The following is a 24,456-nucleotide window of genomic DNA, read 5'->3' as shown; positions in this document are numbered from 1 at the left end:
GGCTTGGAGAAGCATTTTCAAATGCTTACTCTTTTCTTATCGGAATATCCAACAGCCCACTTTGTGACTTCTTCGGGTGCAATGAAACAATCGAGCACCTTCTTTGTCAGTGCTTTCGTTTCAACCCGCAAGGAGCAGTCCTCTCAGTCACCCTAGACAAACTGGACAAGCGCCCAATGCCAGCAAACAATATCCTTGGAAACTGGCCTACGCGAGCATCAGCGCGATCCGCTACGCTGCTGCGATACCCAAAAGACACGGGACTTTCTGACAAATTGTGAGTGTACACTGTGTCTGACGTAGGATTGTACGGTGACATTGCGTAACACTAGGAACGCCTTTGCGGGCTGCGTGAGTGCCCACAGAAACAGTTCGTGTGTACGTGCGTGTACGTGTGCGTGTGTGTGTGTGTGTAGGTTTCCTTCCTTTTTTAATTTTTTAAATTTTTTTGTCCTTCTCTATCTCACCTATCGCACAGTGCCCACAGAAACAGTTCGTGTGGACGTGCGCGCGCGCGCGCGCATGTTTGTGTGCGTGTGTGTGTTTTAAATTTTTTTTATCCTTCTCTCTCTCACCTATCGCATCCCCTTACCCCTCCCCCAGTATAGAGTAGCCAACCAGAGATAATCTCTGGTTAATCTCCCTGTCTTTCTTTTGCCTTTCTCTCCCTCTCTCTCTCTCTCTCTTTTAACGAGGCAGGCAATAGCGGCATACGACTCTGTGCATCTATACCTTGTTGCACTCCCGGATTTCGCCACTGAGCATACCGCGTACCTCGTTGCGCACACTCCGTCGAGCTAAGCATGCAGAACAAATTTAGGGGAAAAAATTTGCTAAATATCTCTTGAATTCATGCTACAAATATTTTCTCTCGCCGAACGTGCATAGCTTGCTTAGCGAGCAGTACGGTGCGCGATCTTTACAATGAAGGATTTTGGAGCTCCCAAGCGCTTGGTTATAGTTGCATAGTATAGAGTAACGTAACCACGGAGACAAGCCACACCGTCAAACAAAATGCCGTGGCGGAATTGAAGCCACACGTTCGCTTCTGAGTGTGCACCTGAGCCTTGTATTTTCAAAACTTCAAAGATAGTTACTTAAAAATAACCAATGTTTTCTGCAATGATTCCCTTTCGAAGCGTCCGTATTGCAAAATACTTTTATCTGTTTTCGGTTTCACTGTCTGTTTAATGCCTCGCGCTGTGGATATTTAAACATTAAGCTTCGTCTAATTTATACGTTGTTCGAAGCCTTATCGTGCTTCAGTTTCTTCGTCGTTAGATAGCGTGCGAGAGTATTTGATAGAAGTGCAACGAGGGTAATCTAGTAGTTCGACGTTTGTGTTCACTGGTGCGGACAACTTCCGCAGAAATAATGCTCGAGGGCGAAAGAAAGACTTGGAAGTTGAGCACTGTTATTGTCAGAATACAAGCGCCTTTCTCTGCCCCAAAATTGTTGCAACGCAGAGGAAGTTTCTAATTTTAGCGAACTCTAAGGCAACAATTGGAGACAGACAAGTACATATCGTGGCCGTTTCAACGAGCGGACGATGTGTTCATAGACGTGTACCGCGAAGGATATACCGCCAGTAAGAGAGAGAGAGAGAGACAGAGGAAAGGGGAAAGGCAGGGAGGTTAACCAGAGAGGAAGATCCGGTTTGCTACCCTACGCTGGGGGGAGAGGGGAGGGGGAGGTAAAGTGATATCAAAGTAGAGATAAAGAAAGAAAGGAGCGCAGACATACAATAACAGTCGCGGTCACTGTCGCCGCATACCGCCACCGCACAGCACAGTAGCACTTGCAGCACTATAAACATCTGTTCAGGCTACAGCCGCTTGTCCAATTCTGTCGCCCTCAAAAACCGCAACAGTGCCCTCGTAGCCCTCTGCTGCGACGGCGTGTGATGGCGGCATTGTAAAATAAGTTCCTCTGTGAGAGGTCTTCGGTCAAAGCGCGATATCGCGATTGCGAGTAATCGTCTCTCTAAATTATAGCGAGGACAGTCACAAAGAAGGTGTTGAAAAGTCTCCTCGTTACCACAGTCATCACACGAGGCGTCGTCGGCCCATCCGATTCGGAAAGCAAAATACTTGGGGAAAGCCACCCCTAGCCATATTCGACAAAGCAGGGTAGCTTCGCGACAGCAGAGTCCAGCTGGAATGCAAAGGCGTAGAGAGAAATCTAGGTTGTGCAGCCGGTTGTTTTGAAAACTTGCTGCGTTCCACAAGGAGAACGTGATATCACGGCTGAGCATTCGAAATTTTCTAGCGGCATCTGTCCTTGATAACGGTATCGGCTTCTCTTCGTCCCCTTGAAGAGCCGACCGAGCAGCGTTATCGGCGTGTTCGTTCCCTATGACTCCGCAGTGACTTGGAAGCCACTGAAATGTCACGTGATGTCCTTTCTCAGTCAAGGTATAGATTAGTTCCCTAATTTCAAATAGCAGTTGTTCGTGTGGTCCGCGCCGCAGGGCTGATAGCAAAGATTGCAGTGCTGCCTTCGAGTCACTGAATATTGACCATCTTCGAGGTTGTTCTTGGCTGATGACACGAAGTGCAGCGCGAAGAGCTGCAAGTTCCGCAGCCATCGATGTCGTTGGGTGACATGTCTTGAAACTGATGGTAGTGGCTTTCGCTGGGAAGAACACGGTTCCAGAGGAACATTGGAGAGTTGCCGATCTATCAGTATAAATATGTACGTGTTCGGAGTACCTCTCGTGCAAAAGGAGCAGAATTAGTTGTTTAAGAGCAGGTGATGACAGCTCAGATTTTTTCCTGATTCCTGGTACGGTGAGGTGCACTGCGGATTGAGCCAAACACCATGGAGGAATCGATGGCTTAGTTGCTGGGGTGAAGCCTGATGGAAGGCAGGTGTAATACTCCGAAATCGTAGTACAACATGATTCCTACAGCCTTTCTCACGGTACTGTTGCCCGGTGGTGGGAACGGGCACGGGCAACGTGCCTAATGTGCACTCTCAACACTTCCACCGCAATGTGTGTTTGTATAGGTTGGTCCCGGGCGATCGCAATAGTCGCTACTGTCGATGTGCATTTTGGCAAACCAAGACAAACCCTGAGAGCCCGAGCTTGAATAACCTGTGGAGCACGAAGATTGTCTGGCAGGTGTTGGTCAGTACGGGCAAACTGTATCTCAACAAGCCCAGAAAAAGGGCCCTGTACAATTCCAACATTGCATGCACTGACATTCCCCAAGTCTTTCCGCCCAGAAACTTGAAAAGTTGGGAGATTGCTGTCAGGCGCTGTTTCAAGTAGGTCACGTGCGGGCTCCATGAGAGATCTCTATCAATGATTATGCCAAGAAATTTGTGAGTATTCTCATAAGAAATTATCTGGCCATTTATTGAGATGGCGTAGGGTGTCATTGGTTTGCGAGTGAACGCCATCAGTGCACATTTGTCTGACGAGATTTCAAGACCTTGGTTGCGGAGGTATTTAGCTGTTAGAGTAGTAGCTTTTTGAAGTCTTGCACGTATCTGAGGACGTGTCACACCTGAGGTCCATATACATATGTCGTCTGAGTACATTGATATCTTGATCGCTGCTGGCAGATGATCAACGAGACCAATGAGCGCGAGGTTGAACAGGGTAGGGCTTAGCACACCGCCTTGAGGATCACCTCGGTACGTGTAGTGTCGTGCGGTTTTACCATCATCGGTACACACAAAGAACGATCTCATAAAAAGTAATGAGAAATCCATTGGAAAACTCAACCACCTAGGCCAACAATCTCAATAGAATCGAGGATAGCCTCGTGAGATACGTTATCGTATGCCCCCTTGACATCGAAGAACAAAGCTGCAGATAATCTATTGCGTGACTCTTGATGCTGGAGACACTAAGCGAGATCATCAACACTATCTACTGAAGAACGATCTCGACGAAAACCAGCAATGCAATTTGGTAACATGTTGTAGTGTTCCAGGTACCACTCCAAGCGGGCAAGGATCAACCTTTTCCATTATATTTCCCACATAGTGAAATCCATTGGAAAACTCAACCACCTAGGCCAACAATCTCAATAGAATCGAGGATAGCCTCGTGAGATACGTTATCGTATGCCCCCTTGACATCGAAGAACAAAGCTGCAGATAATCTATTGCGTGACTCTTGATGCTGGAGATACTAAGCGAGATCAGCAACACTATCTACTGAAGAACGATCTCGACGAAAACCAGCAATGCAATTTGGTAACATGTTGTAGTGTTCCAGGTACCACTCCAAGCGGGCAAGGATCACCTTTTCCATTATATTTCCCACATAGCTGGTCAGTGCTATTGGGCGGTATAAGGTGAGTTCAAGTGGGGACTTGCCTTGCTTCACGAGAGGGACCAAGCGGCTTGTCTTCCATTCTTCGGGAACCATGCCATCCTGCCAAGATAAGTTGTAGAGATGTAACAGTTCTCTACGTGCGCCATCACTCAGGTTGTTCAAGGCGCGGTAGGATATCTCATCTGGTCCCGCGGAGGAAGAACGCCTGCATAGGGCAAGAGCCGCTTCTAGTTCCTCCATTATGAAAGGAAGATCCATGCGGCAGTCACGTGAAACAGGGATGTGACTGGGGGCTCGAAAGCCAGGACTGGTTGCTTGGCCAGCGATCTTTGCACAAAAGTCTTCTGCAACATCAGCCTCTAGCCGCCCCTGGAAGAGCGCAAGCGCTTTGAATGGGAAGCGTTGTTCAGGGAGGAAACGTAGACCGCGTATGGTTCTCGAGATGTGGGAAAATGGCTTTCGGGGGTCTAGTGACTGGCAAAACCTTGTCCAACGTCGAGATGCCAGTCTATCCATGCTACGTTGAAGTTTCTTTTGTAGTTTTGTAGTCGTCTGGCTGTCCTAAGGTCTTCGATGGATTTTGTACGCCGGTAACGCCGCTCCGCACGACAACGGAGTGCACGAAGTCGTTCCAACTCTATATCCAATTCCGTGTGCTTCGATAAAACCGTGACCGTGCGCGCGGCATGTAGCATTGCAGACTTGATTGTTTCCTCTAATCCAACGAGCCCTCTCGACAAGCATCTTCCATGGTGGAAGTAAAATTGCTCCAATCGTTTAATCGAATGGTGTTCCGTGGGATGGGCCTGGACATCCCTTTGATGACAAGGTACGTGGGAATGTGATCACTCCCGTGTCTCTCGATATCCGAAAACCATTTAACATATATTGTGAAGGAGCTGGAGACGAAAGCTAGGTCAAGACAGCTGCCATAATTCACGCCTCGTATAAACGTTGGACTGCCGTCATTCAGGAGTGAGAGGCCGTGGTTGCAGGCGAAGTTTGCAAGTTTTTGCCCTCTTCCATTTGTCCTTGTGCTTCCCCATGCTATATGGTGCGCATTAACATCTCCGATGATGACATATGGAGCAGGGTACACGGACAAGATGTTCCTTGATCGTTTGGGATAAAAATACTTGAAGGTGATATATAAACGCCTACAAGTGTAAACATGAGTTTGCCCTTTTTAATTGTTAGGCAAACGTATTGATTCTTATCATGAGGCGGAATCGGCTGGCGAACATAGGTCAGTTGTCGACGAATAAAAACGATGATTTTGCTGCATGCATCAGTTGTTGCGGATATAACAGCTTCGTATCTCGATAATTTGACTGGTTTTGACACGTTAGGCTCACATATGACAATGATTGGGAACAAATTAGTATATATATACCGAGGAAAGTCTGAAAGGCGTGATTTTAGTCCTCTTGCGTTCCACTGTATGATTGACGCTGCCTTGACTTGTTCTCGAAACGATGGGCGATGGTTGTTCATGTCTCTATGCGAGGGACTCAAGCACTGTGCTTAAAGCGTCCAGTACTTTCAGTGTACTTCGAGCATACGTAGTTCCAAGGTTCGACAGAATCACTCGAATGACATCTATGAGGGGACACAGCATTGAAATGACTTGACGATCTGCTTTGGGCGTGTCATCAGCGGTAGGAGTAGGCTCCCGAGCGGGCTTTACAATCTGTGGTTCTGTGGGAGGTTGCTGGCTCGGAAACGCAGGCCATTCTTCCTGAGACAAATTCCTTTCAGCCGACTTTCTTGTGCTGTTCAGCCCCTTTTTGGCCTGGTTGGAAAATGTGGGTGCTACAATGGAAGGGGTCCTCTCCTTTCGCGGCTCTGCCTTTTTTGAGGAGGTTCGGTGACGCCGACGCCGACGCCGGATCGTTTCAGCAGCCTCCCTGCGTGTCGAATTGTCCCGAACCATTTGCTTGAGAACAGCGACCTCTTTCTTGATGCGAGGGCAGTCCCTAGACGAGGCAGCATGGGAACCATTACAGTTGCCGCACTTTAGGACAGTAGCCCGGCACGTCTCGTCCGCGTGAGGTTCAGCACAACGGGGACACAGTATCGAGTTTGGACAGACACCCTTGACATGTCCAAGCATAAAGCACTGATGGCATTGAAGTGGCTTTTGTACGAAGGGCCGAACAGGGTGTCGGAAGTGACCGACTTTGACGTGTGATGGTAGGCAATCTCCTTTGAAAATAAGTTTGACGCAACGCAATGTTCCAAGGCGGCTCACACGCGTGATGACAACACCCTCACTTGCTGGTTTGACGAGGATAGGCAAGTCCGCGTTGGGCATGGCGACATCGCTGTCATAAATGACACCTGCTGTGGGTGCATCATCCATCGGGATATAGGAACGCACTTTGGTGCGCCCTGCGCCCTAGCTCCGAGATTTGCTTCAGTTTTTCGAGCGCAGTCCCGTTGAAAACATCGATTGCGAGGATATTTTTGCGTGTATTTATCCGATTGTCCTTAATTTCATTCGGCACGACCCCTTCCAAGAAAACAGATACCTGTTCAGCAATCGGAGGTTGCTTGAGGGTTCCTCGGGTACGAACACGATGGCGTAAGGCCAGCGTTCAGGCCTTGACTTCAGAGTCGCCGTGCTCGCTTGCGTTGATGTGTTCGCGTTGACAGTCCTCCTTTTGGCCCTCTTCCTGCAGACAGTGATGAAGCTATAATGCGATGAGTCTTCATCCGACATCGAGTATAGCTCACTGCCCTCGGTGTCACTGAGCACTCTTCCTCTCTTCCTCGTGAGGGACGGCTTTAATGCCCTCTGCCCAGGAGGGCCTCTGGAAGGCTCCGCGTCCATGGCCACAAGACCGGGAGCCGAGGCACCAGGAAATTCCGAAGATTTCGTCAGAAACCAGAGAACACAGATAGAAGCGTTCTAAGAAGAAGACACTTCGTCGTGGTCCTCGTCCAATAAGAACACCGTGTGGACCGTATACACTCTGTAAAGTTGTAGCTCACATTTAAACACCCCCATTCGGTATATATAGAGTAATACCGATGCACACCTACCAAGGTGGACTCATCTTTCTACGCTAATGGCGATGCGTTGATTCTGCCACTTAGGAGATAGCAAAATAGTCGCGTGAATGTTCTCAGCAGTTGTTTGGCACCCGCCACACGCAGGAGTCAGATATAATATTCCTAATAAAGTATTAAAGGCCGATGCATGTGATGATCGAATAGATGAAATAACCAAAATCGATGTGATCTACAGGTAGCTCTGTTCCCGAAATGACTTGGACGAAAGTGTGACCCTACGACTCTACACACCGTTGCCTCTCGCCGCCGTGAAGCAACGGCGGCGGGTGAGGCATAACTGCGCAAGTCTAGAGAGAGAGAACAAACACAGTGATTGGCGGACGACAGCTATGGTCAATTTCACTATAAGACCACTTGTGGTGTGGCCAAATGGGCGAATACCGGACGCAGTTCATGGCGCCTATCGAAGCGTTTTACTCGGGGGCAGCAAAACATAAGTGAAACCCTGCTCCTTACACACGAAGAATGAAAACGGCCTTCACTGCGCATTTCACTGTGGCGCACATGCAGGGAAAGGTACGTGCACACTCGCTTTGATCGAAGAGACGGCCATTAATCTCCTGCCTCTGCTTCGAACCGCCGAGGCAGTCGCTTATTCAGGTATTCTAGGATTCGCGCAAACGGCAAACCCGCCGTGTTGCATGTGGGGCTGCTTCGAGCTTCTTCCGCGAATGCAGTGCGTGGCAGTTTGGCGTCACTGATTTAATGCGCGCGCATGAGTGGGTGGACGTTCGCAGAGGCACGGGAAGACAGTGCAGCTAACCAGCTGAAAGAAATAGTACCGACGTTTCAAGGGGGATTCGGTCCCCTCACCCCTCATGGGCAGGGGGGGGGGGGGGTCACTACTGCTGCTTTTGCGTGGAGCAGAGGCTAGAGCGTGTAGGCCGTCCTTCGTTCCTGTCGTTCGGTTGACGGAGTCTGTGAGCGTGAGCAAGTGTCAGTACCGCCTAGAAAGGTGTTTCTGCTGCTCCAGCCTGCTGTGCCATGATTCCATAAAAAGATAGCTACTGAGAAAGTTTTCCTTTTCTTTTTTCTTTGTCAAGCATCGCCACGCCCTGCAAGTCTGTTCGGTAATCGCATTTATCTCGGCGATCGCCGTCCGCCGGTAAAGTTAGAGCGCTGTCTTCAACATAGAATTTGCGCGCACTAACACTGCGCTGTTAAAGTTGCTCGGTTGCTTGTCTCGCTTTTTGTGCTCTGCGTTGTGCCCCTGTCAGGCATCCTACAGTCCAAAACATTCGCTTATAAGTGGCCACATCTTCGCGAGCACGTCTATTACTTAGCGGACAATTATATATAAATAAGGATACATTTTTTGATTGAACGTATTTTATCGCGATGTGCATGAACAACGCACAAAATGAGCGAAGTGCCCCCCAGGCAAGTCTGAAGTTTACCGCTCAGACGATGTGCCGTAGTTTCGCTTCTACTACCTACGCGAGAGTTGCAAGCCTACAGTGGGACCTTATATCTTTAGCCTTCCCTGACCAGGAGCACACTTGCCAGCAAACAGTAAACGCCACTCGACTGCAATTCCTGCGTCTAGATGGAGTGTGTTCAGGACATGTTTCGAATACCCTTCTTGCACCCCGCTCCCGGCAGACACCTGTGCAGGAGCAACGGGTTACATGCGCGAAAAGACGGTACACTGATCCAGTACGGCGCCGTAACAGGTAGGTCAAGATCCGCCAAAGGAAGTGTTCCACTTCCCCTTCGTAACTGCTTAGAGCACGCTCGCACTCCGTCATGGGCACACCGTGCAGTGCGACACGCGTTACAAGACGGAGAAGAGGCCTCGTGGAGACGAGTATACCGCTGTCATTGCGTGCGCAGCGAGCAGTCCTTGTCGTCCGGTGTCTCTCGACTCCTATGGTTATGTGCTAAGCCGCGCGACTGTTTCCGCTTAGAGGCCAAAAGACGGCACTTTTCCCTGCCTTGCTTCCGGGCGCCGACCCAGTTTGGGCGGCCACTGTACTTTCCCTTCCCATCGCCAGACAAGGGCGTCGCTGCGCAGCCGCCGCTGTAGGCTCTGGGTTCCTAGACGAATGCACCGTTAGTATTGGAATAGTAGAAGCTTGATGTGGGCGAGTTGGTTTTGCATACTTGAAGAAAAGAGCGCTAAGAAGACGCGGACTAAAAGAACATGTACGACGGACAAGGCGCCTTGTCCGTCGCACATGTTCTTCTTTTAGTCCGCGTCTTCTTAGCGCTCTTTTCTTCAAGTATTGGAATAGGGCATACAATACAAGGATACCGGCGAATGTGATGGCGCTCTGAACTTTGGAACTAGACAATTTGCACATTAACGCAGACGAAAACTGCCGTCTCAGAGGTCAACTACTCGCCGACAGTAGGTGCTTCTGTTGTCCAACAAGGCTAAGTGCTGGGTGAGTTGCTAACAGATCAACTAAGTCGAAAACCAGCAAATGAAATACATACACGAGAAACAAGTAGTACACAGGACAAATGCTCGCCTCCAAGATTCGTCTTGTATGCTCCTTTTTTTCTTGCGTATGCCTTTCCTTCGCCGGTTTTCCTCTTTCTTGCGTTGTCCGTCTCGTTCGAAATTCCAGCTATAGTTGTCGTTCTTTTGCGAGCTCTCCTGCTTCGTGTGCATTGTTCTCGCTATCACCGTCACACGCTGTACCCTGTTTGTGTGCCACTTCCCAGAGCATGGTCCCAGGAAGGTGTAGACATTGCCGTGCAACTATGAGAGCCAAGGGCACGCCGTGTCTGATTGCTGACGCGAAGAGCGGAGACAGCTGCCTCTAGAGGTGACGAGGAAAGCCACTAACGACGAAACAGTCTGCTCGTCCTCCTTTCTGGAACCGCAGAAAAGCGGCTCCGCGATGTGCGAAAGGCGTGACGTTGTGCGTGACGCCCTTCGAGTGGTATACTGCATGCAGGCTTTGAGGAATACCCTCCGAAACCGGTGGTGTAAAAATCGCAATGTTGATCGCACAGACCGCCCCTAACACTGAAATTATAGGTTGTCTCGAATAAAAAAAAGCAAAGCTCATTAAACTTTTCTTTGAACACCTGCTGCTAGTTCCGCACTGTGGTGAGCCTTGGCGATTGTGGATCGGATATGGGAGAACAGCGGAGCTTTGCCGGGTGTTTGCATCGCCGCGTGTGAGGCTATGCATCGCTATTCCAGCTCTGGAAACTTTGCAGCCATAGAGGACTTTTTATGCGAGTCATGTCCTTGAATATCATTTATTCGAAAAGCAGACCGGTGAAGTGTGATTCACTACATTCTCCTGTATTCTGCCATGTGTGGGAGCACGCCCTCGACTGAGTACGTGTTTTCTAGGAAGTACGAAGATATAAGACAACCATGTTAGATTTATTGAACCATAAATAAAAGTCGACTCAGCTCTTCTTTACGTGTGTGTTCTATACATTACCTAACCTTCTTTTTTTTTGTTTCATTCCCCTCCCACCTTTAGTTCTGTTACAGTAATTGTGCGCAGGTTTACAATTTGCAGATGAGCTGTTCTACAAGGTCGAGTGCAGAACAGTGCGCTCATTATAATACCTTTGGAAATTGTCAAGCTTACCCATGTTGCAAGAATTTGCTGTGATAGAAGTGCCTTTCAATGAATTCTCAGTCACAATGGTCTGTATCGAAATGAAAAAGCGGAGAAATTTACGATACGTTCACGCGAGCACACGAGAAGAGTACACCATTTCGCTGCTCGCCCATTATTACGTGAACTCTACGCGGCATAATTCGATTAAGAGGCTCAGAGATTAACAGCTCATATTGTAGCAACGTAAGGAATGGCCGAAACTAGATAGGTATCCATTATTTATCCGTTATCTGTAGTCCATTACCCCTTTCTTTCTTCTGTTCTGCTTGCGCACTGAAGTCTTCAAGTTTATACCGTAGACCCTGTATTGAAATTTTATGTATATGTCAAAATGGAACGAAGTGTACAAGCCTTGTTTCGCCCTTTCGCTATGGCGTTGCCTAGACTAATGTTGATCCACGTTCCATGCGTGTGATACCTTGGGCCCTATAACGTAAAACTATTCCAATGTGTTTCTATTCCGATCTCCTGACGTCAAATTTGCGTAACCACCGACGCAAGCACCGGGCGGTCACCCACAGGGTTGTCTGTACAGACCAATCGAACACTTTCCTCGTTCATAGGAGGTCACTTCTGTTTCCTTGAAAAACGAATAACATTGCCTACACTGAGCGGCTTCTCGTATATAATTGGCTGACAAGAGGCGAGGAGAACGCTCAAGTGGAGAGGGATCCGCTGGGGCAGAGCCAGTGCACTGAAAATCGATAACAGGTTGAAGAGGGTGGTGCCGGCGTCTGCGATTGGTCGGCTTTCGCTTACTTAGCTTGCGGTGGCTGGTCGAAAATCGCGGCGGCATGCAACGGAAGCTTAAGAATGACGCTAAAACTGACCCTTAGCAAAGAAGAGTTGGCAGAATGAGGTGGTAAACGTGCCGAAAGTGCTCGAAAACGTTACACGGCCACGCAAGAAGTCTTGTTATACGCAAATGCACCCATGATCTCCGGCAGGTGCGAGTAGCCAGCGTCTCAGCTATCGGCGGCAGCCATCTTTTATTCTTTTCGGAACGGGGCAGCCTGCGGCTATTCCGAAGAAAATTCAGTTTAGTTCGGCATATTAATACATCTTTATCGCGTACACGTCTTTTTGACGCGGTGAGTTTGTGCGGTTTTGTGACGTCCCGTGACAGGCAGGTGAAGTGGGTGCAGCCCGAAAACTTTTTACCAATAGCCGAGGGCTAATTGCGAAAGGGGTCAAATCAGAAATAACTGTATTCCTTTTTTCTGTCAAATCATGCATAATCAGTGTGTACACATCATATCAGATGGGGAGCTATCGCGGTTTTCGTGACGTCGCGAAAAACGTTTTTGACCAATCGTGGAGGGCTGATAGCAGAATTGGAATAGAAAAGTTTGGAATAGTTTTACGTTATAGCGCCCCTTGCCAAACAAAAATTCCGGTTTGCTGCCCTACACTAGGACACGGGAGAGGGGTAGGTAGAAAGAAGGAAATTGATTCGCACTGAGCACATGCATACGGTCACAGCTGGCCGTTCACATCACAGGATACTAACGAACACTAGTCGATAGTAAAGTAGCTTACTGCTGCAGCGCCTTGTGAAGTAAGTCTATAGCTATTCCAAAATGATTTGTTCTAGCAATGGTCTGTCATCAGTGTGATCTAGCGCAGTCGGGACTGATCGTCTCTGTGCACTGTAGCGAGGACAGTCACACAAAACGTGTTAAATTGCCTCTTCGCACCCACAGTCATCACAAGCAGCCTTGTCAGAAATTCCAATATGAACGACAACATATATTTTGCAAGGGCTATTCCTAGCCATAGCCTACAAAGCAGGGTAACCTCGTATCATTGAAGAAGGAACCCAAGATAGGGACGCAAATGAGAACAAATAAAGCGTGCATTTGGTCACGACGGCGGCGCTGAAGCTCGTCGTTTACGACTGCAGCCGTTAAGCGACGAAGAGCCAGCTCTTCGCGGCGCACTCGCCTGACGCTGGTCATGCGCGAAACCAGGGTACGGCGCGAGCCAGAAATGCCAAGCTAAAGCGGCCAAGCGCCGTTACAAAGCGTGGCGTAGAGACGGCGGTGGGGCAGACTGCGTTATAGACTTTCTCGATGCTGATGTACAGCGGTTGGGTTAGTGCTGCGTACCTTTCTCGCCGGCTCTGCTACACGGCGAAATGCAGTCACTTTCCCCGTTGTATTTACGATCGATTTGCCGTAGATAAAGGCACTGAGGTCTGGCTGCATGTGAAGTGTCTAGAGGGGAGTTGGGGAGGAGGGAAGACACGTGCCTATAGACAGCGGCATGTTTGTAAACAAGGGCCCAATGACGTCGCTAGCGAGCAGGTGGATGGGCAAAAAAGAAAAAAAATGACGCCTCCAGTTTTTTTCTGGTCGAGCAACTTCAATTAATGGTCTCTCTGGTCTGTGGCGTAGGTAGTTTTCCTATACATCATGACCAGTGGAATCCCTCGCACCTGCCAGACCTAGCAAATTCGCCGTAAGCAACGGTAAGCAACGGAAAGCAACGGCAGGCATCTGTCTATGCGACGTCATGTCCTGGAAGAGGTCAGCTGAAGAAAGCCACAGGAAATCGCTATCGGCCCTGGATGAGGCATCATTTCTCCTGAAAAGCGACGTGGATAGTATGGGGATAGCTATTATTATAACTTTCTTTTTTGAGTAGCCTATGAAAATTTTGCGCAATATTGTATGGCGCGAGAGATCACGGCAAACCATCTAGCCTTGTTCTGGACTTAATCGAGATTGGAACAAGAACTATAAAAGGATGCTGATGGATGCTGAACGAGGCGCAAAACGGAATTGAGTACTGTCAGCAGCCTTTGGTAATACCAGGCACCGGCGAACGTAGGCATGCCCTATTTACGGCGTTCACGCCGTTCGCAGCAGGGCTGTCCCCGCAGCTGCAAACCTATTTAGGGCATGGCCTGGCAGAATTTCGTGCGATTGTCTCAAGTTGACAAATGCTTAAAAATAATAGAAAGATGTATTCGGATTACTTTCTGTATTTATGATTTTTTTATGTTCAGTGCCACCGCAAACGTAGTGGCATGCTATAGCGAACAACCTCACCAAGCACGTAACGACGTTTCAATGAGTTGTTTCCTTTATCTGTTTTACTCAATTTTTCGCACCCCCAGGGTATCAAATTGGATATTGCGATCTTGGTGAGCTCCCGTCTTTATTCCTCTTTTTCCCAATATACAACTAAAAGGCGGAAGATAAACCCTTTTGTAAATGTGTTGAAAGCCAAGAGCACATAAGAACGTGGAGTTTGTAAGGTATGCGGCCGGAAAATCGCATTCTGTCTGATTTGAAAACCGCCCACCGCCGTTGTTCATGCTGCGCTACAACGTGCTGGGGCTATACCACAAGTCTGAGTTGGTTGGCTTTGGTGTCTGATTCACGTAGTAATGCATGCTAAGAGGTTGGGGTGGGCTTAACATTTTTGGCCAGACACTGTGCGGAAGGGTCCGGCGCCATTTTTCGCCGCCTCTCTCGGGTAGGATGATGCCGCGGGAGGATGCAACGGCCCTCAGCGATGTCGGCACGCGTCGCTCTCTTGACCTCGCCGCGTCGCAAGTGGCAAACAAGGGACCCGCGCCAGGCGTTGCTGGCTCTCGCGTTCTCCATCGCGCTCCGGTGATGATGGGCGCTGCGCGCACGTATGAACGTAAAGACGGTATTGAACAGAACGGCGCGGACAAAAACAGGCTCGGCTAGTCGAGCTCGCATATGGTAGACTGCGCATCGCATAAACAGAATAGTACAGGCAGTCTCGACCGTTCAGTTTAGCGCCTGGTCGTCGGTTCGTCTTGTACACTCCACCAGTTATCAATTCGAGCACTTTCTCACAAAACAATATAGTCCTGATGACTCCCTTGTTCATCTTTGGCAGCTTATATACGCGTTCGAAAGATGTTAAGCACCGCAGTTAATGCTGCATGTTTTCCGTTTCCAACTTGAGGGCAACTACGATACCATGCACCTTACGAGAACTGAAGCCGTGGGGCCGAATTAACGCGGCTGTATAGGCCTCCCCTCATCATTTCGCGATTCAGTTCACATGATTCGCCGACCTCCTCTGCTAATTAATAATATGTTCGACATCACAATTTAGAGTAGGTTCTAGAGTAAGAACTTTTTTTGTTAGCCTGCGGGCCGTGGTTCTCACACTGCGTTCTCATAATTGAAGCAAAACACACACTCGCCAAGTAAAATAAGAGATAATATCGATACTGACGGAACGTTAGTATCGATGTTACGGCTTTCTTTTGTGAATGTGTGTTTTATTTCGTTTGTGTCACTTTCTCGTCAGAGGGGTTTCCGTCAAACCCTTAGACTAGTATGGTCATATACTGCATATTTATGTATTCTATAGCGCATTGGGCGCATTGCACACGAACTTAACATGTAATCCCAAAACGTATGGTTCTCACGGCCACTCACCGTAACTTCAAGCATCGGTAATAGTTCTTACCGACTCCTTTTTTCTCTCGATTATATCTGCTTCCTATCACCAGTCCGGTCCAGTGGCTGTTCCATGCGATAACGGCGAAGCGACGATGCACGCGAGCGAATGGTGAAAGGTAAAACGAAATTTTCGGGAAAAGAATCGTTGCGAAGTCTGGGCGCCGCGTACTACGACAAAATCAAGAGATGTTTACTTCTTGTGTATGCCTTGTGTGTGTGTGTGTGCTGTGGGCGGCATAGCACGTGCACAAGTTGTATGAAGTAAATACCTCTCGCAACATCTAAACAGACATGCACACGTTAGCGCACAGACAAACATATAAACGCATCCACGGACCCATCCGTCTAAGCGCAGCATCCGGGACGGTTTCGCCATCAAGCGATTCTAAGAGACTGTTTTGGCTTCGCTCTGGGTATGCCCGGTATCTGCTGAGGCACCCGAAAGCAGTTCTTTCTTGAGAGGGGGCTGATTTGTCCAGACAAGACACGGTTGCATCAGCCGCTGGCACAATTGAAAAACGCAGTTGCCTCCACCATGCTGCTTGTAGCCGTCGCGTGATCTTCTCGGCAACGAAAGCATCGCACACGCGAAGAACGAATCCGAGATTCAGGCGTCCATCTGTTGTTGGCACTGCTTTCAAGAGGAGCCAATAGCATAGCACTGGCAATGCGTGTGGACCTCGCCTATTTCTGACCTTCAGAGAAAAGAGTGGTTAATATTGCATCTGGATATTTCGGAATATGTATTTAACTTCAAGACCGCCTCGTCTCCTGTGTATACCCTTCCTCTCGCGCTCTTGTGTTAAGATTGATCTCATAGCCTAAGTGAAGAACGCTTAAATTTCTTTCTCTACTTAAAACTCACAGACTGTGGTTGTTTTATTCATCGTCATTTCATATTTTCTTAATGGGCGATGTCGTAATGAAATCGAGTTTTTCACTAAAAATACAATACCAAAGTCAGCATGATCACCCGCCTTTGGTAGGATCCGTTATTATTGCGATAGCAATTATATGAACACTCCAGGTGCATTCCTGCCGTCGTCAGTGGCGTCGCCGTGATGTTATGTATAAAGTCCAAGTGCGCTAACACCGTGGCCGCGCCGTATGCTGTAGGTGCGAGTGAAAGCGTGCGAGAGTGAGCCGGTGATGGTGGCTTGATCTCACTCGCGTAAGGAAGGAAGGTGGGTAAGAAGCCCGCCGTCTTCCACTGCGCGCAAGGCACCGGTGTGCGGAAGGGGGTGTTCGACACCGACGGGCGCTGCGTATGACGCTGACCAGCGCGGCCGTGCGAGCCCCATATTGAAATCGATGTGCATGGCTACAGGGGCTTGTTGGTACGGCATATCTTATTTTGTTGTAGCGCAAGCTGAACAAGGACGACAGAAAGGCACATCTAACACAAACAGCGCTAACTTTCAACAACCAATTTATTTCCCGTTCTCGTCGCTATATGTACACCCTCGAAACGTCATACAGCACGTGTAAAATTTCGGTAAAAACGAACAAAGACATAAACTGGGAACCACACGTAAGCCTCGCATTTAAGCTGCGCTGGTTACTTGGCCCACGTGCTTGTGTCAGTCACAGAAGGACTGCTTAAGAAGGCACAGGAAGGCAGTTCGGAGCGGGTGCATGGTACAAGCACTGACATAAACGGAAGAAAGGTTGGTGTCATCCCCTACATACACGGGTTCTCCCATAGATAAAAGAAGATTGCTGGAAGGAGCGGCATCAACGTTGTATTTTCGGCGCCTCAAAAATTGGTCAGCTTGTGTAGAAACACAAGGCCAGAAAGAATCGCACGTACCGCATCCGAAAAAGAACATAAAAACAAGTTCATTGATTGTATCGCGGGTGTAGTATACCGCATTCCTCTCGGGTGTGGACGATCCTACATTGGTCAGACAGGCAGATGCAGAAATGACAGGCTACGAGAACAAAATAACAAACTAAACAACTTGTCCGCTGACGGCTTTCTTGCCATACATTGCCAGAGATGCCAATGCAAACCTAGATTTAAAGAAACAGTCATCATGAGTAGAAGCAGGTGTGAGATGACATGCTTGATAATAGAAGCTAGACACATATCAACATTCGGCGACGCATGCGTCAGTAAACCTTTCATTTCATTATCCTCAAAAGAGCTCAATTATCTTTGTTCGCGCTGAACGTGTACATGTCTGTGAATATGTGAGTCAAGAAACTGCTTACGTGTGGTTCCCAGTTTATTTTTATTTTTCATTTTTACCGAAATTTTACACGTGCTGCATGACGTTCCGAGGGTGTATATATAGCGACGAGAACGGGAAATAAATCTGTTGTTGAATGTTAGCGTTGTTTGTGTCAGATGTGCCTTTCTGTTGTCATTGTTCAGCTCGCGCTACAACAAAATAAGCTATCTTGAAAGCTACCTGCGATGGGTAGAGCTAGCCGCGCGGCCGCGCGAGCCCTATCTTGCAGGCGATCTGCGATGAGTACACAGTGTAGGTGCACCGAGGGCTCATAGCTGAGTGTCCGCCGTGTTCTCGCCGCTCAATTCGCGTTGAAGCGAGAGGCAGCACGAAGGTCAATTCGCTCGGTGCTGCTGCTGCTCTCCCTCACGCCAGCGTTTTGGCAGCAAGTGTCCGCGCTGATCGAGTGAGACGTGCTTCTCTTCGCCTGTGCGCGCGCGACACAGTGCTTGCTAATTCAGTTAGTAAGCGAATGTGTACGAGTTTGTACGACCGACAAAACTGCTATGCTTACTTCGTATGGCTGTCTACTACTTTGCTATTGCAATCAATGCTTCGCCTTTGGGGCAAAACTGCGAATTCTTTTTTGGGCCATCCCTGCTGTGCGTACGCGTGACCCGAAATAATGAAGTGGGCCGCGCACTTATTTCTTTCTCGTTATCATCGATCTGTCTGCAGCACGAGGGCTTCATCATTCTGTCGCAGGTTTCAGGCCCAAAGGAAAAGCTCTGGAAGACCCGCTTCGCTTGGAGGACCCGCCATTAGACTTTAACTGCCAAAGTTTTCGCAGTGTAAACTGTGATTTGCCGCTTATTACGAGGAGATTGGCTTCTTCAATTAATCGATATATTGTTTCATGATTGCGTAGACCAGTTAGCTGATTAACTTGCTGGTTAGCTAGCTGGTTAACTGAGTAAGGTCTTTAGCGTATACCACTGCAACAGAGGGGCCACATGAGAGACGCCGCAGTGGAGAGAACGTCGCCTTACTTTTGGCCACTTGGAGGTTTCTTAAAGCGCTCTCAAAGCTTGGTGCGCGAGAGCTTGTGCATTCGGCCTCTGTCGTAATGCGGTCACCACAGCTGGGCATCGAGTACGCTTCCTCATGCGCAGCAACAGAATGCCATAGCCACTGAGCGACCACGGCGGGTATACACTCTACAAAGTGTGGACGTATGCCAGAGCGCCGGAAGAAGCAGATACCAAAAGCTGCGCTTGTGGCGGCTTCTTGTGACGCTGCGTTCAACCACAGTGCTCTAGAAAAATTCTTTCGTCGGGTCACACATCTCGTAGAAAGGATTGCGTAAAGAGCCCTAATGGGTATAGCTGACCGTTTCCTACCGCACTCCGACTCGGTTTGCAGCGAGTGGAGTGGAGCAGACTGGATCCCTGAGAAAGCCTTCTCCAGCCAAACACGCTCCCAGAGCAATCGTAGTAGCCACGTGATCGGGTTACGGTCCGATTTTGGTCACGCTCACAGCTCGAAGGTGAGCGCGCCTCTGTCAGAGCAAGACCAGTCATGTATAGCATATAAACTTGACAAAAATAGGTCGGGCTCTTAAAATAGACTAGACATAGGCATAGCATAAAACGAAATAGTGTTGATATGCAGCATAAGTGAAATAAAGTAAAGTGATTTACACACGACAGGCTCAACTTCAGAAGATAGAGGAATATCACGACATTCGCTCCAGCCACACTGGTCAAGCGCTATTCGCGTACACGTAAGAAACAGTGGGTGTGGAGGCGTCGACACCCATGAGGCGCTGGAGTGAATTCACCTGATCAGAAGCGTGTTAATTTTTTCAGTTAGTAGTAAAAAAAAATACAACACACACACAAGTGCGCGCGCGCGCGTCCGTTCATCTTCTTATTCTACTTCCCTTTGACATGTGCTTAAATCCTTGTCAAAAGTACACAGACCGAGGTCCGTTGTTGCAATGCATTTCCTAGGTAATTACTGTCGGCTTTTGGCCATCGTTACGTCTGCGGTATCACTATCACGTCGTTTATGAAGTGCGAGGAAACGCGTAAGACGACAATCGTTCAATATGACAAAATTTGCGAATACGGGCCCAGACCCGGCGTACGGGCCGTATCCAATATTGTGCCGCGTGTCGTGACGCTGGATAATGCATTCTCAGCTATCCGAAGCTCTGGAGAGAGAGCGGAGTTCACGTATGCACCTTCCATATCTTTAAAGCTTCCGTAAGAGTCGCACCATCGATATCTAATGATGCCCCAGGAGATCCAGCGCATGGCGTAACGACTGCTGCGTTCCCACAATGGTCGCACATGCTCTGAGCAGAGGCTGCACGTGCCGCTTGCTCTCCGCTGTTCCCAACACCGCGCATATGTTTTGGGCGCAATTTCGCCGCCACACACCGAAACGGATTCGGCGGATCTCATAATCCAGACACAACATGGAACACCGGGTAAGCTGATAAGTTGCGCATCGCTCCAGGTCCTACAGCAGATTATGCAGCTTATGGAAGCGCTGCACAAATCTGCGTGCTTTGCCACTTGTATAGAAAATGGAGAGTCGTTCTTGTTTGAAAATACACAAAGAGAGAGAATATCAGGTTGTAATTCACGTTTTCTGCGAACTCCGAATTACGGCAATGAGAATTTCAACAATTTCGCGCCAATCGCCAATGCAAAATTGTACTCCCGTACGTCGTACCCCTTGGGGATACGCGAACTTTTAAGCCAGTTGGGACGCAATACCGAAGGACGCTAACTATCCTCCCGAACAGTCGGAACGGAGAAGTGTGCCCGTTGCAACCTAATCCTTGGCAATCATCCCCAAATCACGAACGCTCGCTTCGTAATTACACACCGGCATGGGCTGCGTTTCTAGTAGGTACAGTTCGCTCAGAGAAAGTTTCAAGTGGCATAGGGTAGCACGTGGCGTGTGCTTGTCAGCTTTGTAGAAAAGTACTCTGGTAACATTACATGCAAACTCGCTCCAACGCAATCAAGAAACTTCGCGTCTCCTGCTGACACGATGGGTGCTCACTATACACAATGCTAGGCAATGGAAACTATAATGATCACTTCAGGCTGCAATTTCACTTTTACGTCGCATGCCAAGCCGGTGACTCATGATCATGCTTGCTAGCAAAAGATGCTTCCTTCTCGTAGCCGCATAGTGTTGTCCGATTTTGTTTATTTTGTTGATGCTACGATTTGTTTATTTCCGACGAAATTGTTGGGGGTCACCCAATCGAAAAGCGGTTGCAAACAGCTCGAGTGCGCCTGGGGGCTCTTTATGACACCAGCAGACTCTTATCACAGGAATGTACACAGACGATTGTGTAACTATAAAATAAAATACAGCCCAAGACACGAATAGATTACAAAACAACTATGCAGATCCTAAATAAATGTCTAAAAATGTATACAATAGCATAGGAAACAGGCATGATTGTCATAATGTTGTCCAGCAGCAGATATACAATATTCACATGAATACATTTGTTGAAGAGCACACACACGCACGCACACACGCACACACACACACACACACAACAACAAATTTGAGAAAGAAGAAAAAGGAAAGACAACATCGACAAATTTTTATTTCAGGAAATGTCGCATTTGCTTCCGTGTGAGGGTACTGAAGTCAACGTTTTCATTTTGGTATTTGTTTAAGAAAGCTCGTATGCTACGTGCTTTGATTGCAATAAGTAGTTAGCGCACCTGCGTGGGACCAAGAACCTGTGCTGGGAGCGGGTACACGAATAGCTCACTTCACGATTTTAAGAAAAATTAAGTTAGGGGATTTCACGTGTCAAAACCAATATTTGATTATGAGGCACGCCGTAGGAAGGGACACCGGAATAATTTAAACCACCTGGGGTTCTTTAACGTGCACCTAAACCTAAGTACACGGGTGTTTTCGCTCCCATCGAATTGCGGTCGCCGTGGCCGGGATTCGATTCCGTGCCCTGGTGCTGAGCAGCCCAACACCATAGCCACTAAGCAACCACGGCGGGCCACTTCACGATTGAGTGCTGCACTTAAGGAACGCAAGAAAATTCTGCGATGCAAAAGGAAAGGAAAAGAGCAGGTGATGCTCGAATGTATTACCGACCTTTACCTCTTCATATTCTCAAAAACGTTGCGCAGTACAGTGAGAAAAAGTAACGTTGGCTATGTAATGAAGTGTCAGCGAAGTTTAAACGTTATTTTCGTATAACCACACATCTGTAAATCCACAAATGTGAGCGTTTTCTGGCTCTTCCCACTTCACCGCGCGCTGCATATATATAATATGAATTCAAAAGACCTGGCCCAGCTTTCGAGCGTTAGATTATGCGAGATAGAAAAAATACCTTCTAACGTTAGATATTTTACCGCGTATAGAACAATAGGGTTATTTATCTATCAAAAGAATAAACAGAAGTTTTTTTTTATTTGTCTGACCTGTTGATGACATTCGTCGCCAGCTGCTCGCTCTCACTGTGGTGCGCCTGCAAGTAATTTGCATTCATCGCGTTCATTCCGACTGGTTTATAAGAACGGCACAGACTGAGAATGGGCGCTGCTAGAGTTTTTCATCCCATGATACTACCCCGAAGTTATTTATTTATTTACTTCTTATTCAGTGATCACAGCACCCAAAAGACATTGCGGTGTAATACAATTCATTATACAATCTGAACAGTCCCAGGAAAAGCTCTTCAGGGCAATATACAACTTACAAGACACAGAATAGAGACTGACAGTAGCGTGTGATTAAGCTGATGATGAAATGAAACAGAACTGATAAACTGAAGACACGACGAATTGGTATATCCATTTCTGGTTGCAGAAGCGAAAATAATTGGGAAAAGTCGAATATTCTCTTGCTTATAGCTACTTACTGACATCAAAACTGTATTGTATATTCTTGCGTATTCTTGTTGCTCCAGCAACGGCACAAAAGCAGGCCGCCGTTGGCGTCACTGAGGCTTTGTCGTCTTAACTGTAAGTTGCGTGCTCGACGTGATAGACGGTTTGGCCTCATCCATAATCTGAATCGACCGGCTGGTCCCAGGCCCATAGAAATATGACATGGGCACGCCCTGACGAAAAAAAAAAACTTTTTATGGAGAGGACATGCAATCCGTATGCGTTCTGCTACACGTACTTGCGAACGCTTTGCTTCAATCTCTACCGTGCACGCACAATACTGCGTATAATTGAAGTTCAGTAATGGGGAAAGTAGGCCTAGTTGGTGATTAATCATCATACCTTGCTGGTGAAGCAGCGCACAGACACGGACACAGTGAAGACAGACAAGTCAAGACACACAAGAAAAGACAACACTAGAAAAGACGACACTCGTTTGTCGTCTTTTCTTGTGTGTCTTCACTGTGTCCGTGTAAGTGCGCTGCTTCGCCAGCAAGGCATGATGTGTATAATTGACTGCATGCAGCGATCCTCCAGCGGCAGTGGCAAGCTTTTGCCTGAGTTTCACGCGTAATCAAATATTTGTAAAGGCTCGCTGGTGGTATAGGTATATCGTATTTCCCGCGTCCTTTATTTGCGGCAGGTCATGAAGAAAGCAAGTTCAACACAGCCCAAATACAAGATAAATAAAATAACGTCCTCAGCAAAGCTGACAGCTGCTGATTGACCGCTTGTCTCTAAGCTTGTTTCGCTGATGACAAGGTTCAAAGCAAACTGAGAAACTACATGAAAAAATAAAGTAAATACGGAGTGGAAAAGCACCAGAAACACGCCGCGGGTGCCACAAGATACCCCGAACAAACGTGCGCGACACTATAGATGTGCTTTGGCACTTTAGTGACTTCTCTTGATTGTCAGGCCTGCCTTTGAAGCTTTGCTGTCAACGAGGGCGGAAAGGCGAACGTGAAGAGAGGGAAGGACCCTCCTCGAGGGAGCAGATCGCCAAGGCTACATACTCTTCCGGACGATTCGATCTTACGGGAATCAGGAAGCGCGCGCTCGACTCGTGAAACCGGAGTCGGCGGTCGGTTGCCCGAGGGTGCGATGTGCCTGGCCTCGTGAAGTCGCGTGTGTCGCACCGGCAAGCGAGACCCGGCCATTGATACAGCGTGCGCTCAGCTGTGCCTGGTGGCAATGACCCTCGGGGCGCGTCAGGTGGGCGCAACGGTTCTTATCGCGGAGAGGCCTGGGCCGGCAGCAGGACCCGTCCGACTGGCCCTCACCGCGGACCCGTCCAACGGGCCGCCGCACTGCGCCACTCGGGCCTTCCGGATTCCGTGGACAGCCGCCGCCACAACAGGCCGAGACATGAGGCACGCCCAACGGTGAGAGCAGCTCCCTCGGTCTCCCGGCGCGATCTCGGCCGGCGGCCACGCGACTGGTTGCATGCGGGCGATATCGTGTCGTGGACGAATGACGAAGCCCGCGTTGGGCCTTTTCCGTCGCCGCAACCTCATTCCTGGCACGCACGCGGACGCGTTGAAGCGTATTGGAAGGATATCCTCATGTCGGGATTGAGTCGTGGAGTGAAGACAGGGTTCATTCAAGGTGGTGGAGCCGTCGCGCTGGCCACCGGCCAGCGGTCATTCTCCGCTTGCAGTTATGCAAGGAGCGAATTCTAAACCACGCCTTTCGGTATGCTGTGAGGCTTTTCCGAGTGCACTAGCGTTAAATATAGTCGGCTAGGCAGGAGGACGCGTTGTGCCTAATGCCTCCAGTCATGATCTGTCAAAGTTTAGACGCCTTCGTGGAACGTGCTATTCAGCACGTTCTTGTATCATGCTGGTGCCGATACTAAGTGGTGCAGCTAAGCGTGCTTTCTGCTCCTATGCACTCAATCGGTTCTGTGTGGTC

General features: G+C 48.6%; 1 protein-coding gene across 2 annotated transcripts in view; it reads left to right on the top strand.

Annotated features, from left to right (window-relative positions):
* The window catches only part of Nep2 (M13 family metallopeptidase neprilysin 2), a 122,994-nt gene that overhangs the window by 41,037 nt on the left and 57,501 nt on the right, over positions 1–24,456 (top strand). Inside the window, exon 1 of one of the 2 annotated variants that reach the window (XM_055065580.2) lies at positions 23,722–23,927. The exons of the other annotated variant lie outside the window; for it this stretch is intronic. Within the exon in view, the coding sequence (XP_054921555.1) occupies positions 23,737–23,927 (191 nt within the window). The 5' untranslated portion in view covers positions 23,722–23,736. Of the gene's footprint in view, positions 1–23,721; positions 23,928–24,456 lie in introns of those variants that run through there. 2 annotated transcript variants of the gene reach the window in all.

The sequence above is a fragment of the Dermacentor andersoni genome, chromosome 3 (genome assembly GCF_023375885.2).
Source record: "Dermacentor andersoni chromosome 3, qqDerAnde1_hic_scaffold, whole genome shotgun sequence".
NCBI classification, from domain to species: domain Eukaryota; kingdom Metazoa; phylum Arthropoda; class Arachnida; order Ixodida; family Ixodidae; genus Dermacentor; species Dermacentor andersoni.
This window is presented reverse-complemented; position numbering and strand designations above follow the sequence as displayed.